The sequence below is a fragment of the Watersipora subatra genome, chromosome 3 (assembly GCF_963576615.1).
Source record: "Watersipora subatra chromosome 3, tzWatSuba1.1, whole genome shotgun sequence".
Taxonomy (NCBI): Eukaryota; Metazoa; Bryozoa; class Gymnolaemata; order Cheilostomatida; family Watersiporidae; genus Watersipora; species Watersipora subatra.
The window spans coordinates 70,305,394-70,325,580 of NC_088710.1; the positions used below are offsets into that span (position 1 = coordinate 70,305,394).

Consider the following 20,187-nt stretch of genomic DNA (forward strand, 5'->3'; position numbering starts at 1 on the left):
GTGATATAGAATGTACCGTAAAACCTCGTAAAACTTCTAATTGAACTGCCTCGGAGTGTTGCTCTTAACGAATCCCAGGTAAAGTAAAGTAATCTGCACAAACTTCAAGAAAAAACGGCAAAATTGATGGTGGGTAAAACCCCAAAAGAAAAAAATGTCTTTTCTTTTGAGAATTTCAACAACGATCAAGTTTTGCCAATGTCAATCTGAAAAACGTCCTGGCAATAACATCACCTCAAACAACAAACCAATCTCAAGTGATAGAAAAATCTCTATACTTTTTCATGAAAACGTTTTAAACTTTACATTAGAAGCATTTAATTTGAAACAAGCCATTTGTGCTTTTGATTTATATTATAGTTTGTATATGTACATGTATCTACTAATAAATAAGTAAATATATGGACTTGTGACAGTGCTCTGATAACTTGAATGCTCTGATAATTCGAACACTTTTGCTCGGTCCCTTGAAGTTCGAGTTATCCATGTTTGACTGTATATGGGAGCAAAAACTATTTATCGCTATTATTGATTAAATGAAAATGGTATAATTCACCATACTACTACGTCCATGTAACAAATAATTCTACATTTATTTCTGCCTACGTGAAAATTTCTGGTAACTTTCGTATTGACAATAGAGTGCAGTCTGAATTGAGAATAGTAGATACTGTTTGTTAGTAATACTATGCTATATCTTTATGTGCAAGTTTACTGATCAACTCCTAGTCTCTCCTAATGTCTGTCATTTCTTGCTTATATCAACCTGTCGCATTGGGTCCTCCTGCGCTAAATTTCAACAGAAACTCTCTACAGCAAGTACCTGCGTTCTATAAGCATAGCATAAAATGTGCCTCTTGTTAATTATCTGGAAATTGGAATATACAAGTGACAATTGATGGCAACTGTTTGCAACCCATAGACCTTTTGGTAGGGGCTTATCAATAGCTCAATATGTTCTGTAACCCATAGACATTTTAGTAAGAGTGGTTCAATAGTCCAACATATTTTGTGGCCCATAGACATCATGGTAGTGGTTCCCAATAACTTAATGCATCCTTTTGTTTCAGCCACCATTCTGAATGTCTCAATTAGAGCATGGATCACCTGTTAAGACTCCCATTATCTTAGCCAAACATGAGAAGGTAAAAGCTAACCTTTTATAATCTCTGAAATTACTCATACATTGTTAAATACTCAGCCATCCTCATTTTCTAGCTAGTATGTTCACTAAATAGGTTCAGTCAAACAGTTTGTTGTCAATCTTAATCAGTAAACATATATATATGTACTAGCTGTGCTGCCCGGTTAATAGAAAAGCCTTTTTGAACAGAAAATTGATTTGTATTTAATATATAACAACATTTGCCATTCTAACTTTCAAACTACATATGAGAAAAGTGTTTTGTTTTATAAACAATGAGAAGTAATGAGAGTTGCTTGCTATTAGCCTGGCACATTGCCAATGGAAAATTCCAGTAAGGTAGTTAATAATGCCGGTAGGCATGATGTTGTGTCACAGCATTGTTGTCCAGCTACACTGTTCTAATAATAGCTATAATATCTGGAAGGACAGACATACTTTCACATTTATATACCGGTATATCGATAAGTATAGGTTTTAGAATAGTTCATAAGAATATTAGAATAATAAATTTAACTATTTGCTATATCGTAATCAATGTATTAACTAATTTTATAGTAAATTTTTATCATTGGTTTTTCAAATCAAGATTGTGCTTTTGGCAAATAAAAAGGTCTTAATATAATACTTCTTTTTTAGATTGACTTTTATTCGCTTTGCTAGATTCCTGAACTGGTCTTCATCCAAACACTGGTTACACCCTATTGTAGTCATCTGCTAGCAGTGGTGAGATGAGGGTTACCGGTAGACTGTGGAAACCAACTGAAGGAGATGGCAGGGGAGTCAATGTTCCTAAACATGCGATCCCTAACCTTCTGCAGTCTGGAGAACTCCCTGCACCTCCACCAACGTACAAAATACGTCAGCGGAATGACATGAAGCCCGGACTAGGTTTGTAGCCGTCTTCTAGAACATTCTTTATCGTGTCACTTATAAAGAGCCCTTATAAACAGAATAATCTACATCAGAGTGATGTGGTTCTGTCTATTGCTGGTTCCCTAGCCAGCAACAGACGGCATTCCTAGCTCTAGTGATTTCTCTAACTTAGCCATGCACTTTTCAATGCTCTTAATCTGTGTTGGTGGCTAACAGCTGGCTCTGACTGGACCAAGTCTGTCCCACAGCACTCAGCAGTCAAGATTGTAGATGGCAGCATGAACTGGTGTGGTGAATCTCTCTTCGAGTTCTTGACAGATAATAATGAGTACAGGTAATTGTTTTTTCTTATTAATTTTTGATTTTATTATTTTTTATTGCTCCCATATCCCTTTTTTATGCCCTACCATATTCACTGTTAGAATGAGGGCTATCATCCTATTCTCTTGATTTGATCATCTCAGTTACTTCTGTCTACCACTAAGTATTTCTGTTAGTCATATGTATGTTGAACCTTCGCACTTATACCCAATTTATTGGCTATTTTAACGATTTTCTATTGGCTTCAAGCAGTCTTCTTAATACTGTTGTTCACCATCGATATCACTACTTATGGTTACCTTTGCATAGTTAAGCGAATAAGACTTGGAATACATAACTTACATATATACGTATCATACAGGCATTTCACAGTTAAGGCAATAAAACCGAGTTTAATTTATTAAATTCCTAAAGTGACTCCATTATTTGATTTCGTTGTTAATCTGAACTCATTGAGCAAGCAACTCGTACAAAGAGGCTTCGGGTCAAGTTTTTGCTGACGTCCTGCACAACATGATAGGCATCCTCCGAATTCTATCATATAGAATTCGGAGGAAGCCTATTAGGTTGTGCAAGGCGTCAGAAAATCCACATATGTGGATTTGCCGATCAACCGGTGGAGTTGTGTGTGCTGTAGGGTTATCGGAGTTCTGGGAACCGAAGGAGTAGGAAAGACACACGCTATGAATCTCTTAGCCACTCATCCCAAAAAAGAGCCTTTTCCTTTTGCTCCAGAGCTCAATGAGTATGGCTGTGAGGGTGTTGGGCACACGACGCAGGGAATAAATGCATTCATCACTTCGGAAAGAGTGATTTTACTTGGTGTGCTATTGGTTTGTTTTCTTTGCCTTTCACCTAGTTTTATAAAAATCTATTAATGTCTATTGGGAAAAACCAATTATTAAACTTATGGTTGACGATATATCAACTTTTAGATTGTCAGCCGATATTCAGTACATCAGTACTACATAGTGTTATCAACAATGAGAGAAACTCCAAGTTCACGTCTGACTACAGCAATCGGGAGGACATGTGTGACTCCGCCAACCTCGAGCTTGTCATGTTCATTTTATCAGTCTGTCACATCGTGCTTGTTGTTGAGAACTGGTTCACCGACCCAAACCTACACAGGTAGTAGTACTATTGCATCTGCCTTTCAGTTGCTCCTACTTATTCTTAGACAGCAAAAATGACTCACATCATTGCTTCCATAGTGTGCTGGTCTCGAAGCTTGTTTGTATCATTATATTGTGTCTGTATTCATTTCTGTTCTACAAACCATTTTATCACACCTTGACCGCCTTTTACAGGATTCTACAATCTGTGGAGATGCTCAAGCCTCCTCAGCTTTCCAATGATAAACCTGATGATCATAACGAATTCAAATCAAAAATAGGTGTGATGTCATAGCTCTTCTTCATAGGGCTGTGTACTTGAATTATGAGTATACACTGTAGGTGTGATGACATGTACTATCTTGCACACATTACAGTTGTTTCATGGGCAACAATGAATTTTCAGTGTGCACTGATGAAAAAAGCGAAACTGGGAACTGCCATAAAGCATATTGTGTCCATAATCATTACGTATATCTCTAAAATCTGCTGTCTCTTCAATATCTCATGTATGTCAGCAATTTTGTTCTTTCAGTGTTTATCAACAACTCGTGTGCCATCGACAGACTAGATGAGTCGGAGATGAAGTTGATGGAAACGTGTCTGACCCAAATTTATAGCAAATCATCACTTTGCATTTATCGTCGTAAGTACCACTAAACGTGCTGATGAGTTATAGTTGTCTCTAAGAAACTAACGCAGCAAATGAGAACTGCGGTAGAACTACCCCTGATCAACCTGAATCACGAGAGAGATTTATTTTGAGTGGCATCAATAGATATATAGTTCATATTAACGGTCTATAACTGCAGGTGTTCCTTTGAGTGCTTATATGCAAATGTATCATGGTCCCATTGAAGTAGAACTGCCTTTTAAAGTGTTGCGGAAGTTTTTGTACTTCATTGTAACGGCATGCATGTGTATACTCTCTTTTGTTAATTTGTGCAAGCACAAATTACACATATGTGTGATCATCTAAATGCATTCATCATGTTTCCATAGTGCGGATGCTGCCGATTCGGAGTTGTGCGCGCCTGTTGAGACGCCGTGCGAGAAGTGTTTTAATGGATACTCGCATGTTGTGGATTAGTGCTGGGGCTTTGTTAAACGTAAATAATTTTACACCAGATGTCATAGTGGCACACTCCTGCATCGCTTAGCAACACGCTTTCAAAATGAGAACGACTGAAGTATGGAAAATGTTTAAAATGGAATAGCTTGCGAGGCATTTTACTGCGCATCATTCGCAAGGGCTATTTTTATCTTTCACAAGCATGAAACCTTTGATAAAAATTTGCGAGTAACAAAACTCGCTTGATTTACGAGTTTCCATCTTGTGGATAACGCAAACTTGCAGAATAGCAGCGCCATGGAAACATGGTGAGATGTTGTTGATAATACATGTCCAGCGTATTGTTCGCACTATTTTAGGTGGACCGGGTGGAGATGTTAAGGTAACACCTCTAGCGAAGGAGTCATCAAGTACATGTAAGCGACAGCATACATAAGGTGATATGTCGATGGCTTATCGTATGTTTAGTCTACAATTACCGAGTGTTGCAATTTTTTCTATCACGTTCTTTGCAGCACCCTGTCCGAATTCTTCTATCTCCGAAGGTTTAAACAGAAAGTTTGTCGAGGAAACAATGGCAATGCCAATATCACCAGTCTTAAGCCATACAACCCTATCTGAAAGAAACTGGTAGGTTTTGTTTGGCTTGATGGTGTTACTATTACATGAGGCGATCAGCTTGTTTGCTATTCCAGCAATTGTCAAATGCTCACATTCAGGACATATAAGCAATACTATTGATTTGTAGGTTTCAGTATGCTGCCAAGATGTGGGAAGCGGTGAGGAAATCTCCGTTCATATCCGAATACATGCGGCTGCTAATATGATTTGATGTCATATGTTGGCACTGTTGGGGTTATTTACCGACCGCTTCACGATTGCGTCAAAGATGTGGTCAGACTGAAACAAGTAGTCCGTGTTTGTACTACAACTGTTTATTACTCAGAATACCCCTGTGTTTCACAAATATTACACAAAGCACAAGTGATTTATGTACATTTATTTAAAATGTACATAACTGATGGGTACGAGCTCGTTCCGCAATGAAATGACAAAAATAAAAGATACAAAAATAAAAGCACATAAAACATGACACACTGCTCTGTGGGCAATAACTGCACACTTATTGATAGAGTAACTGCCGAATAATAGTAGCATTGCTCAGGCTGGTACAGCTCCAGAGGCGGGTCTACATGAAATAATAGGAAATATACTAATTGGGCTGCCAAGCCTACATTACTGACTAATAAAATCCTCCAAAATCGAGTTAGTGTTTTCATGAAGTCAAATTATGCATATGAAGTACCAAGCATTAATTGTAATCCAAGAGTGGCTGCTATGGAATGAACTTACTTACTATGGTTTTAGAAATGTAAAATAGTTCAACTAAGTCCAACTTGAAATGACACGAAATTGGTTATTATATTAAAAGCCGCATTTAAAATGTTTGACTAGTTGATATAAATTAAAATAAGCTGCATACGTAATACTATACAATCTAAAGATGTATAAATTTCAATAGGCATTCTGAGAAGAGAGTGCTAGCGAGGAAGACAACCATGCACCTTAGCAATGGTCAAGGTTGGATAGTCGAATTCCATGCATCTGGTTACGTGGTTGAAAGTAACCGGTATCTGTATCGCCATTCGGCTGGGGGATAAATTCGGGTTTTGCAGAATGTAGATTCTCCCAATCGATGTTCTAAAAGATAATAGATGGCGTCAAAAGCTTCATGACCATTTGCCAATTGCAGCTATAGAAACCAAGTTTTATTAATACCGACCTCGAATAGGTTGTGCTGCTTCAAGTAAGAAAAGCTAGCTCTTTGCTGCGGTTCATGACACAAGAGAGATAAAATACAGGACTTGGCTGCCTCTGACAACGCATCATCTCCTTCAGGCCACTCAATCTGATTGTGGAGAATGTTTTCAAATATCTTCTCAACAGTCTCATCACAGAATGGAGGGAAACCGGTCATAAATTCGTACAAGCATATCTATAACAACACCAATCAACCGTATTATATTTGCTAATTAACTGAAGTTCTAGTTAAAAAATATTTAAATAGTATATAAGATGGGACATCAAAATTGTGTTAGCTTTACGAAGAAACAACTATTTATGTCAAAGGTAAATTTTGATTTGCTTTCCTTGATCTGCCTTTTATGGATTGGTGTATTCGAATGTTACCAACCATGTATTTTACACCTCTGCATGCAATAGCTTATGTGAGCAAATCTAAAAAAATCAGGCTGTTTTTATACTTTCAACATAGCTAAAATGGCAGCTTCTACCATATTTACATAAATATGCAATAGTAATATATGTAATACAGTCTATAATGTTGGGCAACACATGATAGACCTAAATGTCTTATGCAATGCAAACCTCGATTAGAATAGTAGTAGGATGTGTTTTGTAATAAATACTGGGTTTGTTTAACATTGGGTTATAAAGCGTAAGTATGTAACACCGGTGCGGTAATAATACACTGTCATAAGTGTTTTTAGCCTAGTTAGTAGCTGTGTTAAGGTGTGCACACGAGCAAATTTGATACGAAAATGAAGCGATGCGACAAAGCGGCAGGATTGTTGCCTTTACAGAGTGTTCAAACATGTTTGATTTTGAGTGCGACCTCTTGCATGTTATTGGCTGTTCCAAGGTCATAGACCGCAAATACTGCAAGCGTATTCGTACCAAACCCTAGTGTATAAATAATAATAAATGGATTAATTAATAATACTAGAAATTCCCCTGTCATACAGCCCTTGGATCAAAGTGATATTGAAAAAAAAGGGTACTGATGGTTGAGAAATGCAATATTGGCAGTCAAATGGCACTGCAGTGCAATAGGATAACTGCAATGGTAGCTGTAATGTACTGGTTGTGGGTGTTATTATGTACAACAAACAGCAATAATGAAAGGAAAGGATTATATGTTTGTATCTCTTCCCTTGCAATAGGAGAAATGCAATATTAAAAGTAAAATGCACTGATATTATTAGAATAACCAATATTATTAATACAGTAATAATAGAAAACCAATGCACAATTTTGTTTACATTTCAAAACGTCATAGCTAACAGTATCAAGATGTTGTGATATTTATATAGATTTTTTGAAAATCTATTTAACAAAACTATTTAGAAAAAATAATAACAGTAACATATTGCCCATCATCGATGTTGTTAGTGTGACTAGAACACTTCAATAGTCATCCAAACTTATAATTAAATATTGTAATAATCTCATAAGATTCGTTAGAAAAAAATATCGTCATTGCCTTTACTTTCACTGCGTTGGACATCAGTTGGAATATAAAAAGTACTCAAAAGTGTCTAAAATGTCAGTTACTTTGAAATCGGCAAAAAAGAAACGATTATATTTCAGTACTCCTACGTTAATTACAGAAACCTTCAGCAATTCGACAATGCTATAGACTGGTGAAATGTGCACGTTATTTTTTGTGTGAAATGCGCACGACTTAATGATTCTATTCTCTGTTGCTCAGTAGTTCGTTTGCCGGTCTTAATTTTGATAAAAGCAAGGCTTGGCATGTTTTAATAACGATTTTCGGCCAAATTAATCTGTCTATTTGTGTATAATCCGTTCAGATGGGTAAGTTTTAAGATACTGTCGACACTTTTCAAAGACTTGGTAATATATTTAAATAGGTTTATATGTGTTTTGTATCGTTATTATACTTAGACTCCACAGAAAAATGGTTAAATTTGTTGATGAGATTTCGGTACAAGGGTTTGCGACGTTGTTGATGAATAATTTTCGTGAGTTGTGTGCACATGCATTTACCATAAAACTCTCAAACATTCGCTCCGCTCGTTTGGTCGTGGGATTAGCGTGATCAGATATGGAAAAGCAACTCATTGCACTAGTAAAAGAGAGGCCATGCCTCTATAATCCAAGACACCAAAACTATAAAAGAGAAAATATCAAAAGGAATAACTGGCAAGAAATCGCAAGAGTTAAAAGCTAGCTGATAAGTAAATAAATAATAATTAGTATATTTTGATTTAAATTAATGCAAATCACTATCACTAATAATAATAATAATCAAAACTGTGTACTGTATTTGTTTTTTTCTGATGAACGCGAATGATATTGCACCAAGTGTGCTTTAAGGTGACATTCGTTTGACGCCTCAGCCGCTACAGCTTTGCTTAATTCGCTTTGAATGTGCTCGCACCTTTACTTAGCAACAATGGTAACAATACCTTTTTTTGTTTGAATTACTGGTGGTGCACGAACACACCAAATAGTTCTGGAAGGAAATGGAAAATCGCTAAGCAGTAAAGTAAATTTGTCCCATAATAATCTTTGCAAAACGTTTAGACTTTACTGATGTTACGCCTTGAGTTAATGTAAGACGGCAAATGCAAGTTATCATATGAAATGTGGGAGGAACATACACCGAGAGCCCACCAATCTACTTCTGGCCCATGGTGCTGCCGGAAAAGGAGCTCTGGGCAAAGGTAGTCTGGTGTACCAAGTATCTGCGTAATCTCTGCATGATGTTTCCTCGTGCTTTTTGGTGTCCTCAGTCTAGATGCCCTTGCCTTGTGAGGTGCTGGAGTTAGAAATTCTAGAACAACAGTGCCACCTGTCACAATAGTTCTGCATAAATCTTACTTGTCTCTTGTGATTGATAACAATCAGAACAGGTATCTACACCAGTTGAGTAATTGGAGAATCTGTTTATTGCACGAACCTGGCATGTTAGAAGTTTTCAGTGAATCCCGCTCAAACGTCGCGGAGTGGGAGCGTACAATGCTTTGAAATCTGGTTCTCTTTTGCTCCTTTGATGTTGGGGTGAGAACCTTCAGTTTCTGTTCTGGCGTTACCATGTCACACGAAGCATTTTCACTTGATTGATCTGGACTGAGATGTTTAGTGTCACATGAAATCTGTAATCCGGCCTGCACATCTTCACGAGGAGACAAATTCTCACCTACAGACTTGTTAGCACCACAATCAGTCTGCTCACAACTGAACGAGCTGTTAGCGCTGAGGCTTTCAGCAAATGATGACTTGGACTGTCGTGATTGGATGTTAATCGAGTTGCCTATTTCTTCTGAAATGTGAAAGCGTGACGAACTTTCACTATCATCCGTAGTTTTGATGGATGTAAAAGCGTCAGCGAAGGAGTCATGTGGAGTTGTGCAGAAATCTGGGCTAGAAGTGCAGCGGGCAGGACTGACGGGAGAAACAGGTCCAATGTTGGGTGATAAATGAAAAGGTATCGGTGCGCCAGCATCCTTTGGCGATGTCAAAGCCATCGGTTTTTTTAGTGGGGAAGTGAGCTGTGACAGGTATGCAGATAGACACAAAAATGATAGTTTACTTAACAAATTAACCTTAAATAATATGGTAAAAGAAAATCAAAAATAAACATTTCTATGATCAAATATAGTGCAGCACTCATCCCAAGTATCCTAATGACCGTATGCAAAACTCTTCACTTGTGCCTATTCAAGCAAAAATTTTTTTAACTGTTTTGCAACAGAAATTAATGAATAGCCAAAATCTTTCACTAGGGAAAACCTCTGTAGAAGTTTGCTGCATGCTAAGAAGGAATCTATATAAAGAACATAAAATGTATACAACAAGATGAAAACCTTAATCTACTAAACACTACAAGGTTATCTACAAGTGTTGGTGCAGTCTATCAAAGTATTAACTCGCACAATTATTGGAAATGGATAGAACAAATTCAGACAAGCAGACAGAACATGGTACCTTGTTTGACACCTCGCACTCAGAGATGTTAAGAGGAATATGCAGAGATGCATTGGATGCTGCTGTCAAACGAAGAGACTGACAGATCGACATGGAGGCTTCTCGAGGACCCTCGATGCTGCAATCACTGGTAACAACATCCACAGCCTGCTTTTTCTGTGCTGGAGGTAGGAGGCTTACATCTAAGAAAGCTCCTGTCAAGCCCGTTGTTGCCTTAGTCTACAAGGCCGTGCAACCATTAAAGTAACCTTTTAAGAAATTGAATTTCATATCTCGGAATGATGAGAGTTCATAAACTGATGCTTTGTGAACTAAGCAAGTTCAAAGCAATAGAGCATGAATTTAAATATTCACAGAACACAGACATCAATATATAATGTTAGTCCACTGAGAGCAATACACCATTAAAGCAGGAACCATTTCGTTGACATCTTAAAACATGAATTTTCATGCAGAGCAAAACAGTGTCATTTAAAAACATATATAATAGTTTTGGCTTCATTTCAGTTCCTTGAGTTCTACTGACAAACTGTGGTCACTGTGATACACCTACAGTATCATGTAATGAAGGCTCATGTGATAATAGGAAGCCTACATGTTAGGTAGCAGCTGATAGAATTGATTGCTGCAAGTGCAGCTCTTAAAGGATAGTCAGTCATTCTGTAAACAGTAAACCACTACAAAGATAATAGATTCTCTTTTACAGAAAAATAGAAAGCAACTTTTTAGCCTTAAAAAACATATGCAGCTTTTTAAAATCTATAAAAGGAAAATAACATAACTAAAAAGCATGCAAAATCTTTGTCAAAAAAGTGTAACACCTTGATCATGTACTTTGTATTTACGGGTAAGTTAAAGTTTCATTTTGTGCCAACATTTATTTAAAAGTGGGTCACAGAAACAATTGCATTTCCACATGTGTCATATTTGTGGAGCTCATAGAATTTCATTTCACGATGGCTATGGCCAAAGAGTTAAATGAACTCTTCCTATCAACATAGGAAGATTTCATATATAGCCTTAGTGAACTTTGTGATCAACATTGTGCTACAGAAGAACCTGAACTTACCATGAGAGACTTCTTACACAGGGTAACTCAGTAAATATAAAAACTTAAATGTAGGCTTCAGACTCCAAATGACAACTGACAATAACGCAGCAACAATGTAGCAAACTTTAACAACAAACAATAATAAAGATATAGTAATATTATATAGAGTAGCTAGAACATAAAATATAATTGTAAAGAGGCTAACTAAAATGCCAATGTATCAAAAATTCCAAATATTTACGTGGTTATCATATTTTTTCCAAGGTTTTCAGTCCATGACATAAATGTATACCTAATTGACAAATGCAAGATAAGTTTTATTCCATTAGACTTGTGATAAAAGTGAAGCAAAACTAATCTATATATATATATTTCCCGAAGTTGATCGTGTGTATGTGTGCGGTTCCAGCTTACAAAATCTTGGAATAAAGAATCCGTAGTGCAGAAAATTTGATCTCGGAGCCTTCCATTTGCCAGTCAGACACCTTACTAAGCCACACGAGCTTGATAGGTTTTTAGGCAAATCTATCAAGCTCGACATCTATCCCTTATATGTCGTTATATAGGAACAAATACGCTACCGCTTTCCATTATGACGTAACGTGATGGAGCAACAGCATGGATAACGGTAGCGTAATTTTGTGCGTACTCAATCATGAGAGCAAATAGTTAGCTCTTCTTAGTAAGTTTACTCAAATTAGCCATTGGCAATGTGTCAGGCTAATAGCAAGGGGCAGGCAATAGCAAGTAACAATTACCTCTCATTGTTTATAAACTAATTTTTAATACCCGGGCATCCAGCTAGCAATAGCAAATGTTGTTATATGTTAAAAACAAAATAAATTTTCTGTCCAAAGACTTTTTTATTACTCGGGCAATGCCTGGTAGTACAGCTGGTGAGAAAGAAAAACTACCTTGATCGGACTGCTCTGCCGAATACTGTCATAGCATCGCTTCTTCCTGTTGCCTTCTAAGTTTGGTGAAGAGTGAGAAGTGAGAGAAATGTTGTCTAATTCGGATGGAGTAAAGGCAAGTTGACTCGTAAGTGAAAGAAGCTGTCCAGGAGTACGATTGTGCTCCTGCAAAAAACATTCAAATGGGTACGATGAATTAAGAAAAAAATTAAATGATAATATATAACACACAAAGAACAAATATTAAAAAAGCCATTTCGAATATAACCTTTGATTTCTTTCCCAAAGTCGGAGTGTTGAGCAAATCTTTCAGGTTTAGCCTGTGATCCATATCAACCCTCGAAAGCCCGAAATCGCTAAGCTTAATATGGCCATCTCGATCTATGAGTATATTGTCTGGCTTTATGTCGCGATGAACAATTCCACGCTTGTGCAAATACTCCAAAGCAAGAGATATCTCAGCTGCAAGACATCCAATGCAAACTGACCTCACCAAATGATCGAGGATCTATATTCTTTAAAATAATTTTTTTAAATGCTAGAAATTCTTTCTATTAAATAATGCACCAGCTCCAATTAAACAATTTAAAACAATACAAATTCATAACAGTTGGTGACGGCTGCAGATAAATGCTGCAGTTTACCAAACTTGAAGGCATATTGCTCTCAATCCAATGAGTAAGCAAGAAAAGCAGTAGCTAAAATTGTTATAAAAAATGTGGAGTCATTATAGCATCGCTTTATAGTCAATTAACCATCGTAAATGAGTTGTGTGATCATGGCAATTAATAATATCATCATAGACAGTGAGCAGACAACTCCTGTATATAAATTCGAGTGAGTATCTACTCTATCTAAAGTGTCTAAAATGTTACAGAGGAGTTAACAATTCTTTAGTAATGCAATAGGTCAGAGAGTGCTGACATACTTTACCAGTTTATATGTTGCATGGCTTTAACCTACTCCTTATCACATACTATTATAGCACATTGCATGACTTTAATATGAGTCTACCACATAATATCAGTTTCTCCAGCACACAAATTTGATGATGTTCACAGTCAAGATAGTTTATGAATCACTTTCACTTTGCTATAACTTTTGCTTTATGAATGACGAAGCAGCCTGTGGCCCTTCAGCTAACAGCCATATAAAGGAATACAACTAGACGACATACAACTAGACGCCATACAACTAGACAACATACAACTAGACGACACGCAACCAGATGACACGCAACTAGACAACATGCAACTAAATGACATGCAACTAAATGACATGCAACTAGACGACATGCAACTACACGACATACAACTAGACATCATACAACTAGACGACATACAACTAGACGACATACAACTAGACGACATACAACTAGACATCATACAACTAGACGACATGCAACTAGACGACATACAACTAGACGACATACAACTAAACGACATACAACTAGAAGACATGCAACTAGACGACACGCAACAGATAAAGTTGCAACAGGTTGTTGTACTGTACACCCCAACAATGTGTTAATTTTACTGGAACACAAACTCATGACAACCAAACAAATCAGTCAGTTATCTAAAATGTGGTCCAGGTGTGAAACTTGTCGAGAAGGGCCTGTACCTGCATAATGAACAGCCATCTTTTCATCAAAATAGCCGTAAATAGAGAGGAGGGATTTGAGATCTCCCCCGATCATATAATCCATCACAAGGTAAATGTTTACTGTGCTCTGCAGTGAATAGTAAAGCTTCACTACATATGGGCTCTTGCTGACAGCAAGAGCAGCCCTCTCGGCTAGGACTTGAGCAGTCATATTTTTGTTTACCATTTCTCTTTTTTTCATCACCTGCAAACGCAACATAAAACTTGAGACAGAAAATGAAGTGCAAGGTCTGATAGCATGAATAGATTACTGCCTCATGTGTAATTGAGGTATGATTCAGCAGTAAAACAACAATATGTAGAACTCTACTAACGTTTGAAAAATAAGTAATATGAACCCTACAAAGTATTACATACTACTAATCTTTGCGATAATCTAGACTGATTTTTTGGTTAAAAATGCTATGTTGCATTTTTACATTGCAACCTAGAACTTCTCTTCTCCATCTACATATATAAAGCTACGTATTTGTTTGTTGCATGTCCAGTTTACAGTGATCGGTTAAAATACGCACGCTTGCAGCGCTTGAACTAGTAGAGGCAAACTGCTAGAAGCACACTTGAACTACTAGATAATAATACATGCCCAGGCTTCCCCAAAAACTACGCTTGCAGTCCGAGATGCGTCATGAGATACCATTATGTGTAGCGATTATAAGTATTATTATTTCAAGATGTGGCAAGGTGACTATGGTTTAGTGGTAATAGTGGTTTAGTGCACTTGACTGAACAACTGTGCATCTGAACGTATGTATTTGACAACTGTGAGGTACAATAATTTTTCTTAACACCCAGATGGAAGGATGGACACGGCTCTTACTATAGTAAGGATTTAGACTAGTTCAAGTTACTCTAATTCATGGGGTCAAAAACCTTAACCATTACATGCCACTGTTTATAAGCTGTTTTACATCTTAAACAAATGTGTAGCATAAGTAAGAAATGTTTTTCAACAATCTGTTTTAGCTATGCCTCGAGCTTTCAAATATTTTAAGAATGCCTTGGCCAGACACACAGAAATAAACAAACCATTTAAAGGATAGAATGGTAAATGTTGTATACATGGATTAAAAAGGAATTTTCTGCGCAAAAACTGTTTTATTACCCATGAAACGTCGGCCATTCACCTAGTAAACTATATTTTCACCTTGATTGCATAGAGCTTGTCAGGGGATTGGATCTTGTAGCCGATGTAAACTTTAGCGTATGCCCCCCTGCTGATTGGCTTTATTATCTCAAAATCATCTATTGAGGGAGTTATCCCGGCAGAATCCACAGACCTTCTACTTGCGGTTGATGCCATCGCACTACCGCACCTTGACAGTGACACACGCTTGGATTCTGCAACAAACAATCACCTCATCAAACTACATTATTATAATTTTAACTTCAGGTGGAACACTGAATGTAAGACACTTTTTTACATGATGCGCTAGTAAATATTTTTACATTTTTATTAACAGAAAAGATCAGTATTTTTCTAGTAGTTCCACATAAAGAAGAAACTAGCCGAGAGGAAGACTGTCCCTTAATGTTTAAATTTTGCATGGCTATTGTTTGAATCGCTAGTAGCTCTTTTCCATTGGTTAAAAAATAGCTTGTGCCGGTTTACATTGACATCTCTCTCTCTCCGATGTGTGCACCGAGATTTGCACTACCACTAGTTTAAGAGAAAGCTAAATAACCCAAGTTCTAAACCTTGTTTTACCAGTGATGGCCATCCACAATCAAAGTCTAGCTTTTCAAGTGACTGCCACGAAATTCACAATCCATAGAATTTAGCATCTACTGACTTGCTGGCAACTCTACCTATAAAACTAGTAGCTCTCACAAGTAGCTCTTCTTTAGAGTTTTCACAAAAAACTCCGTGGGGTCACTGCAACTCTCCAACATATGATCAAGCTACCCAATGCTGTAGATCTTATGACATTGACTTACTCTAGCAGCCTTGTAAAATTATAACTTTCGTAGGTTTATAGAAGAATGGGGGGTCAATAGTAGACTTTTGTTAATCCATATAAATATAATAGCTAAAAAGAGCCTTCACAATTATCGGCAAATAGTTTATACTGACTGACCACTGCACAAGACTGTAAAACTAGTTAAGACTGAAGCAAAATATTTAGTTCAAGCAAATATGTATACATGACAGCAGTTTTACTTACAAGGCAGAAGTATAACATGTCGATGGCTTCACATTTTTGATTGAGATATTAACTTCAAATCTATTTGTGAAGCAAGAATGCAACCAGTAGCTCTAAATATCATGAGAGCATTAGGTACAAAACACTTTGAATTGAAATGTAAATATCTTTTAGGTGAGGTAAGAAAGCTTGAATGATCTGACTTGTACCTTATGACTAATCAGCATCAAGTTTGGCGGAGAGGCTTTAATTAGTTTAGAACGCTCAAGGAACTTCCCCATATTTGCTCTGAGCACCACTGGAAGTTGGAATCTAATCCAAGTACTAGGACAGACTTCAACGGGTTAGTTCTCGCAATACTCTTTTAGACCCAAAACTAACCATTTTAAGAATATAAGTAATTAAGGACTGAGATGAGACGTCCACAATTAAAAAATGGTAGAAAGAATAACACCCCTCAGAATTCAAAAAGTGGCTGTTAACCAATTTCGGTATACTATTTCTTCTGATGAAATGGAGGGGATGCTACTTGATGATGGTAAAGCTGCACCTTGTTGCATACGTAGTGCTTTAAGCAGCATTTTACATGTAGGTTAAAATCATTATAATCTTTGAATCTTATCTATTTAGATAGTTTTAACCTTTTTAGGTAAATGCATTTCAAACCTAATGTTGTATCTTTAACCTTTTTAGGTAAATGTATTTCAAACCTAATGTTGTATCTTTAACATTTTAGGTAAATGTATTTTAAACCTGATGTTATATCTTTAACCTTTTTAGGTAAATGTATTTCAAACCTAATGTTGTATCTTTAACCTTTTTAGGTAAATGTATTTCAAACCTAATGTTGTATCTTTAACCTTTTTAGGTAAATGCATTTCAAACCTAATGTTGTATCTTTAACCTAAAGAGTTCTAAGTAAAAGCTTTATAGCAGGATGGATTAGTGTAATAAGCATTTGTTTTAGGGCTGGTCCTGTGACTATTAAACCTTATATATTTCTTTATATGCATCTCTTCTTCTTATGCATTAATTATGCAGAGTTAGCATTTGATTGGCTCGAAATAGATTTTAACTGTTTTCCAAGACGAGGAGACTGTAAGTATTGATCATGTAAGGCACTCTTAAGACTGCTTTATTTTATAAAAGATGGTTAATAACACTGCTAATATAACATTAAGTGTTTAAAAACACTGCTAATATAACATTAGAAGTGTTTAAAAACACTGCTAATATAACATTAGAAGTGTTTAACAACACTGCTAATATAACATTAAAAGTGTTTAAATACACTGCTAATATAACATTAGAAGTGTTTAACAACACTGTCAATATAACATTAGAAGTGTTTAACACTGCTAATATAACATTAGAAGTGTTTAACAACACTGCTAATATAACATTAGAAGTGTTCATTATCCATGAACAGACCGCACACAAAATAACTACTTAATTGTCAAATAGCGCTCAAATAATAATTGAATTAGGTTTGATTATAGAAACTGAGCTATGAAGCTGAGAAAAAAATTTGTCCAAAGATTCGGTTTTGCTACACAAAAAGCAAGTAACAAAGTTTACATACGGTATCTAGATAATATGATACCTTACTAAACCTTACCTACTAGATACTTATACAGAAGTGCCTTGAAATTAAGAATATAACCACTTGAGCTTGGTGAAGAGGGAAAGAGAGATATTGTGCCAATGATGAATGTTAGCCAACTAGGAACTGATGGCAGAAACGGACTATAGGGGCGCCACAAACACTATATGGCAGATATAAAACCTTGAAGGTTAACTTGCAACAAAATTTACATTACAGTTATTTTGTATCAAAAGATTCACCATGTCTTACTCAGCTGTGTTGTAGGTGCAAAATATGTGGAAATGTGATTACAAGCCCTTTAAAGCTGAAAAACAAACAGTTAATTGCAGCCATCTCGAAAACGCCATATATTGGAATCCCTTTCCAAAACGGCTCAAATGGGAAGTAGTTGGACACGATGGCTTCTATTTACACTTTCATGCAACCTCATTCGTCAAAATATTTTAAAATATACTTCACACATTCAATAAAACCATGTCTATTGTTTTAAGCATCTATTTCATCATCATTGTAATGCTGTCACTTTGAGCACTGATATATCAAAACCTACCATAAAAATTTGTTCAATTTTTTAACCTTAGCTCGAAGGAGTGCATATAATCCTCTGATAAACTGTTGATAAACCTGTGATAGTCGAAAAATGCTGCAGAAATTGTTCGTGCTATTTGGCAGGAAGTATGGGTCACATGATTAGATTACAACTAGATCATTAGCCCAGGCTGAAACAAAACTGCAAAGTAGCGAGCATCTATATTTGATACAGGCTTTCCGGTAGAATCCGAAGTGTTTGTCATAAACTGGTGCTACAAGATGTTTTGTATTGAGCCTTTTATTAGACTTTAATTTCACATGGTTATCGAAATAAAGAGATTTCAAACTATGGCGTTTTCATGATGGCTGCGATTAACTGTTCGTTTTTAGCTTTAAAGGGCTTGTAACCACATTTCCACATATTTTGCAACTACAACACAGCAGAGTAAGACATGGTGAACCTTTTGACACCAAATAACTTATGTGAATTTTGTTGCAAGTAAACCTTCAAGCATGATGTTGTTACTCTGTTACAGAAAATATGATTGCACAATTGCATCGCCATTTAAATGTTCAGGTTCTGATAATGAGTTAAATTATCAGAGTAGGGCCAATAATAACATGAGTAGCATAATCGCTTGCAAGTTTAAAATGTACAACGAAAAGCAATAAAATGACAAATTGTGAACTAGAGCTTGAGGAGTTTTACAACAGACAAAACACAACACGTAGTCAACCATGGCATGTTCAACCTAACAAGATGTTTACAAGTAGTAAATTGTCATTCAGCCTTCTTATTCCATGACAACAAACAGCTGCGCTTCAAAATTACCAACAAAACAGATGATACGAATTTGACCTAGAAGCTGTATACGGCTGATTTGTCAAATGGGAAAATTTAAGACAATGATACTCGGTGTGACAGTTTATTTACTAGCATATAAAATAACAGAAATGACGCTGCTGCTAGACAAAACTATTCAAATCATGAATGTGAACACACAGACTGATCTATAACTTTTATTAACGCATACATCAGCTGCGTCCAAGCTAGCCAACACAATGCTCATAAAAAGGTCAATCTCAAAATCTTACAGCAGACTATGAAATCGTAAAAAAAACACAATGATACCGTGTGGAAACTATTATATAGCCTAGAACTTTGAAATGGTACAAAAAACTGCAATAAAATTAACAGATAGAAAGGAAAAGCAATAGACAGGTCTACAGCACTTGGAGAGTAGATGTTAGGACTATGATGTCTCTTCTCACAAAAAACACTATCTGCTGAAGGTCCCAATAAAACTAGTGTTTTCAATATAACCATAACTTGACATGCCTCTACACACAATAAGACTAACTACATATATGTTACAGGTCAACTGTTCAATAACAGGATCTTACTCAAAGCCAACAGATGCTTCAGGAAACACGTATAGTGCCCTGATCCAAACGACCCATAAAAACTGCTAGTGCAATGAGACACGTCTTAAAACTCTAAAGACTAATCGTTGATCATACCAGTGTGTAAAGGCCATTGAGAGTTGTGTTGGAGCGAAATTATTTATGTATGCAGAATGCTTAAACATACGTACTTGCAGTATTTTAGTAAAAGTGATGGCATTACTTGTTTTCCATATGTTAAATACATAAGTTCATACAATTCTTTGTTGATATGTAGAACAACAACCAACCACCTAAACAGTCACAACAAATGCAACATCGCATCACCAATCATAAACAAAGGTGATTGTACTGGATCATAAATGTTAAGTTTACAGATAGTTGATTTACTAAGTTAAGGAGCTCTACCTTGAATATATTAGACCAAAACCAATATTAAAAATTCCTACTAAAAATATTTTGTAATTCTCCATAAGATTCGCAAAGGTATATAATATTTTAAAAGTCCCTCGGCGAACCTGATATCCTGACTCTACGCATTAGTTACATTTAGGAGCCTGTGATTCTGAAAATTCTCTCAAAGCAATGAA

At 36.3% G+C, this 20,187-nt stretch overlaps 2 protein-coding genes across 4 annotated transcripts; one reads left to right on the forward strand and one right to left on the reverse strand.

The window, feature by feature from the left end:
- Positions 1-1,058: 1,058 nt before the first annotated feature.
- On the forward strand, positions 1,059-5,414 carry LOC137392078 (nonsense-mediated mRNA decay factor SMG9-like). 2 transcript variants are annotated; one of them, XM_068078699.1, is made up of 10 exons: positions 1,059-1,145; positions 1,784-2,035; positions 2,237-2,354; positions 2,979-3,163; positions 3,277-3,472; positions 3,652-3,737; positions 3,992-4,102; positions 4,888-4,944; positions 5,044-5,158; positions 5,277-5,414. In XM_068078699.1, exons 2-10 carry the CDS (start codon positions 1,876-1,878, stop codon positions 5,353-5,355), a joined length of 1,107 nt encoding a protein of 368 aa, XP_067934800.1. In that variant the 5' UTR covers positions 1,059-1,145; positions 1,784-1,875; the 3' UTR covers positions 5,356-5,414. The 2 variants fall into 2 exon arrangements, with proteins under 2 accessions (XP_067934800.1, XP_067934799.1); XM_068078698.1 differs by having other exon boundaries at positions 1,855-2,035.
- Positions 5,415-6,094: 680 nt separating this feature from the next.
- On the reverse strand, positions 6,095-20,112 carry LOC137392077 (serine/threonine-protein kinase greatwall-like). Of its 2 annotated transcripts, XM_068078697.1 has the most exons (10): positions 20,006-20,112; positions 15,060-15,253; positions 13,871-14,096; positions 12,516-12,709; positions 12,248-12,412; positions 10,283-10,501; positions 9,255-9,846; positions 8,956-9,128; positions 6,312-6,524; positions 6,095-6,229 (listed from the first exon to the last, which is right to left on the reverse strand). In XM_068078697.1, the coding sequence occupies exons 2-10, from the start codon at positions 15,213-15,215 to the stop codon at positions 6,095-6,097; spliced, it is 2,073 nt and encodes a 690-aa protein (XP_067934798.1). In that variant the 5' UTR covers positions 15,216-15,253; positions 20,006-20,112. The 2 variants fall into 2 exon arrangements, with proteins under 2 accessions (XP_067934798.1, XP_067934797.1); XM_068078696.1 differs by lacking the exon at positions 20,006-20,112 and having other exon boundaries at positions 15,060-15,254.
- Between the last annotated feature and the right edge of the window lie 75 nt (positions 20,113-20,187).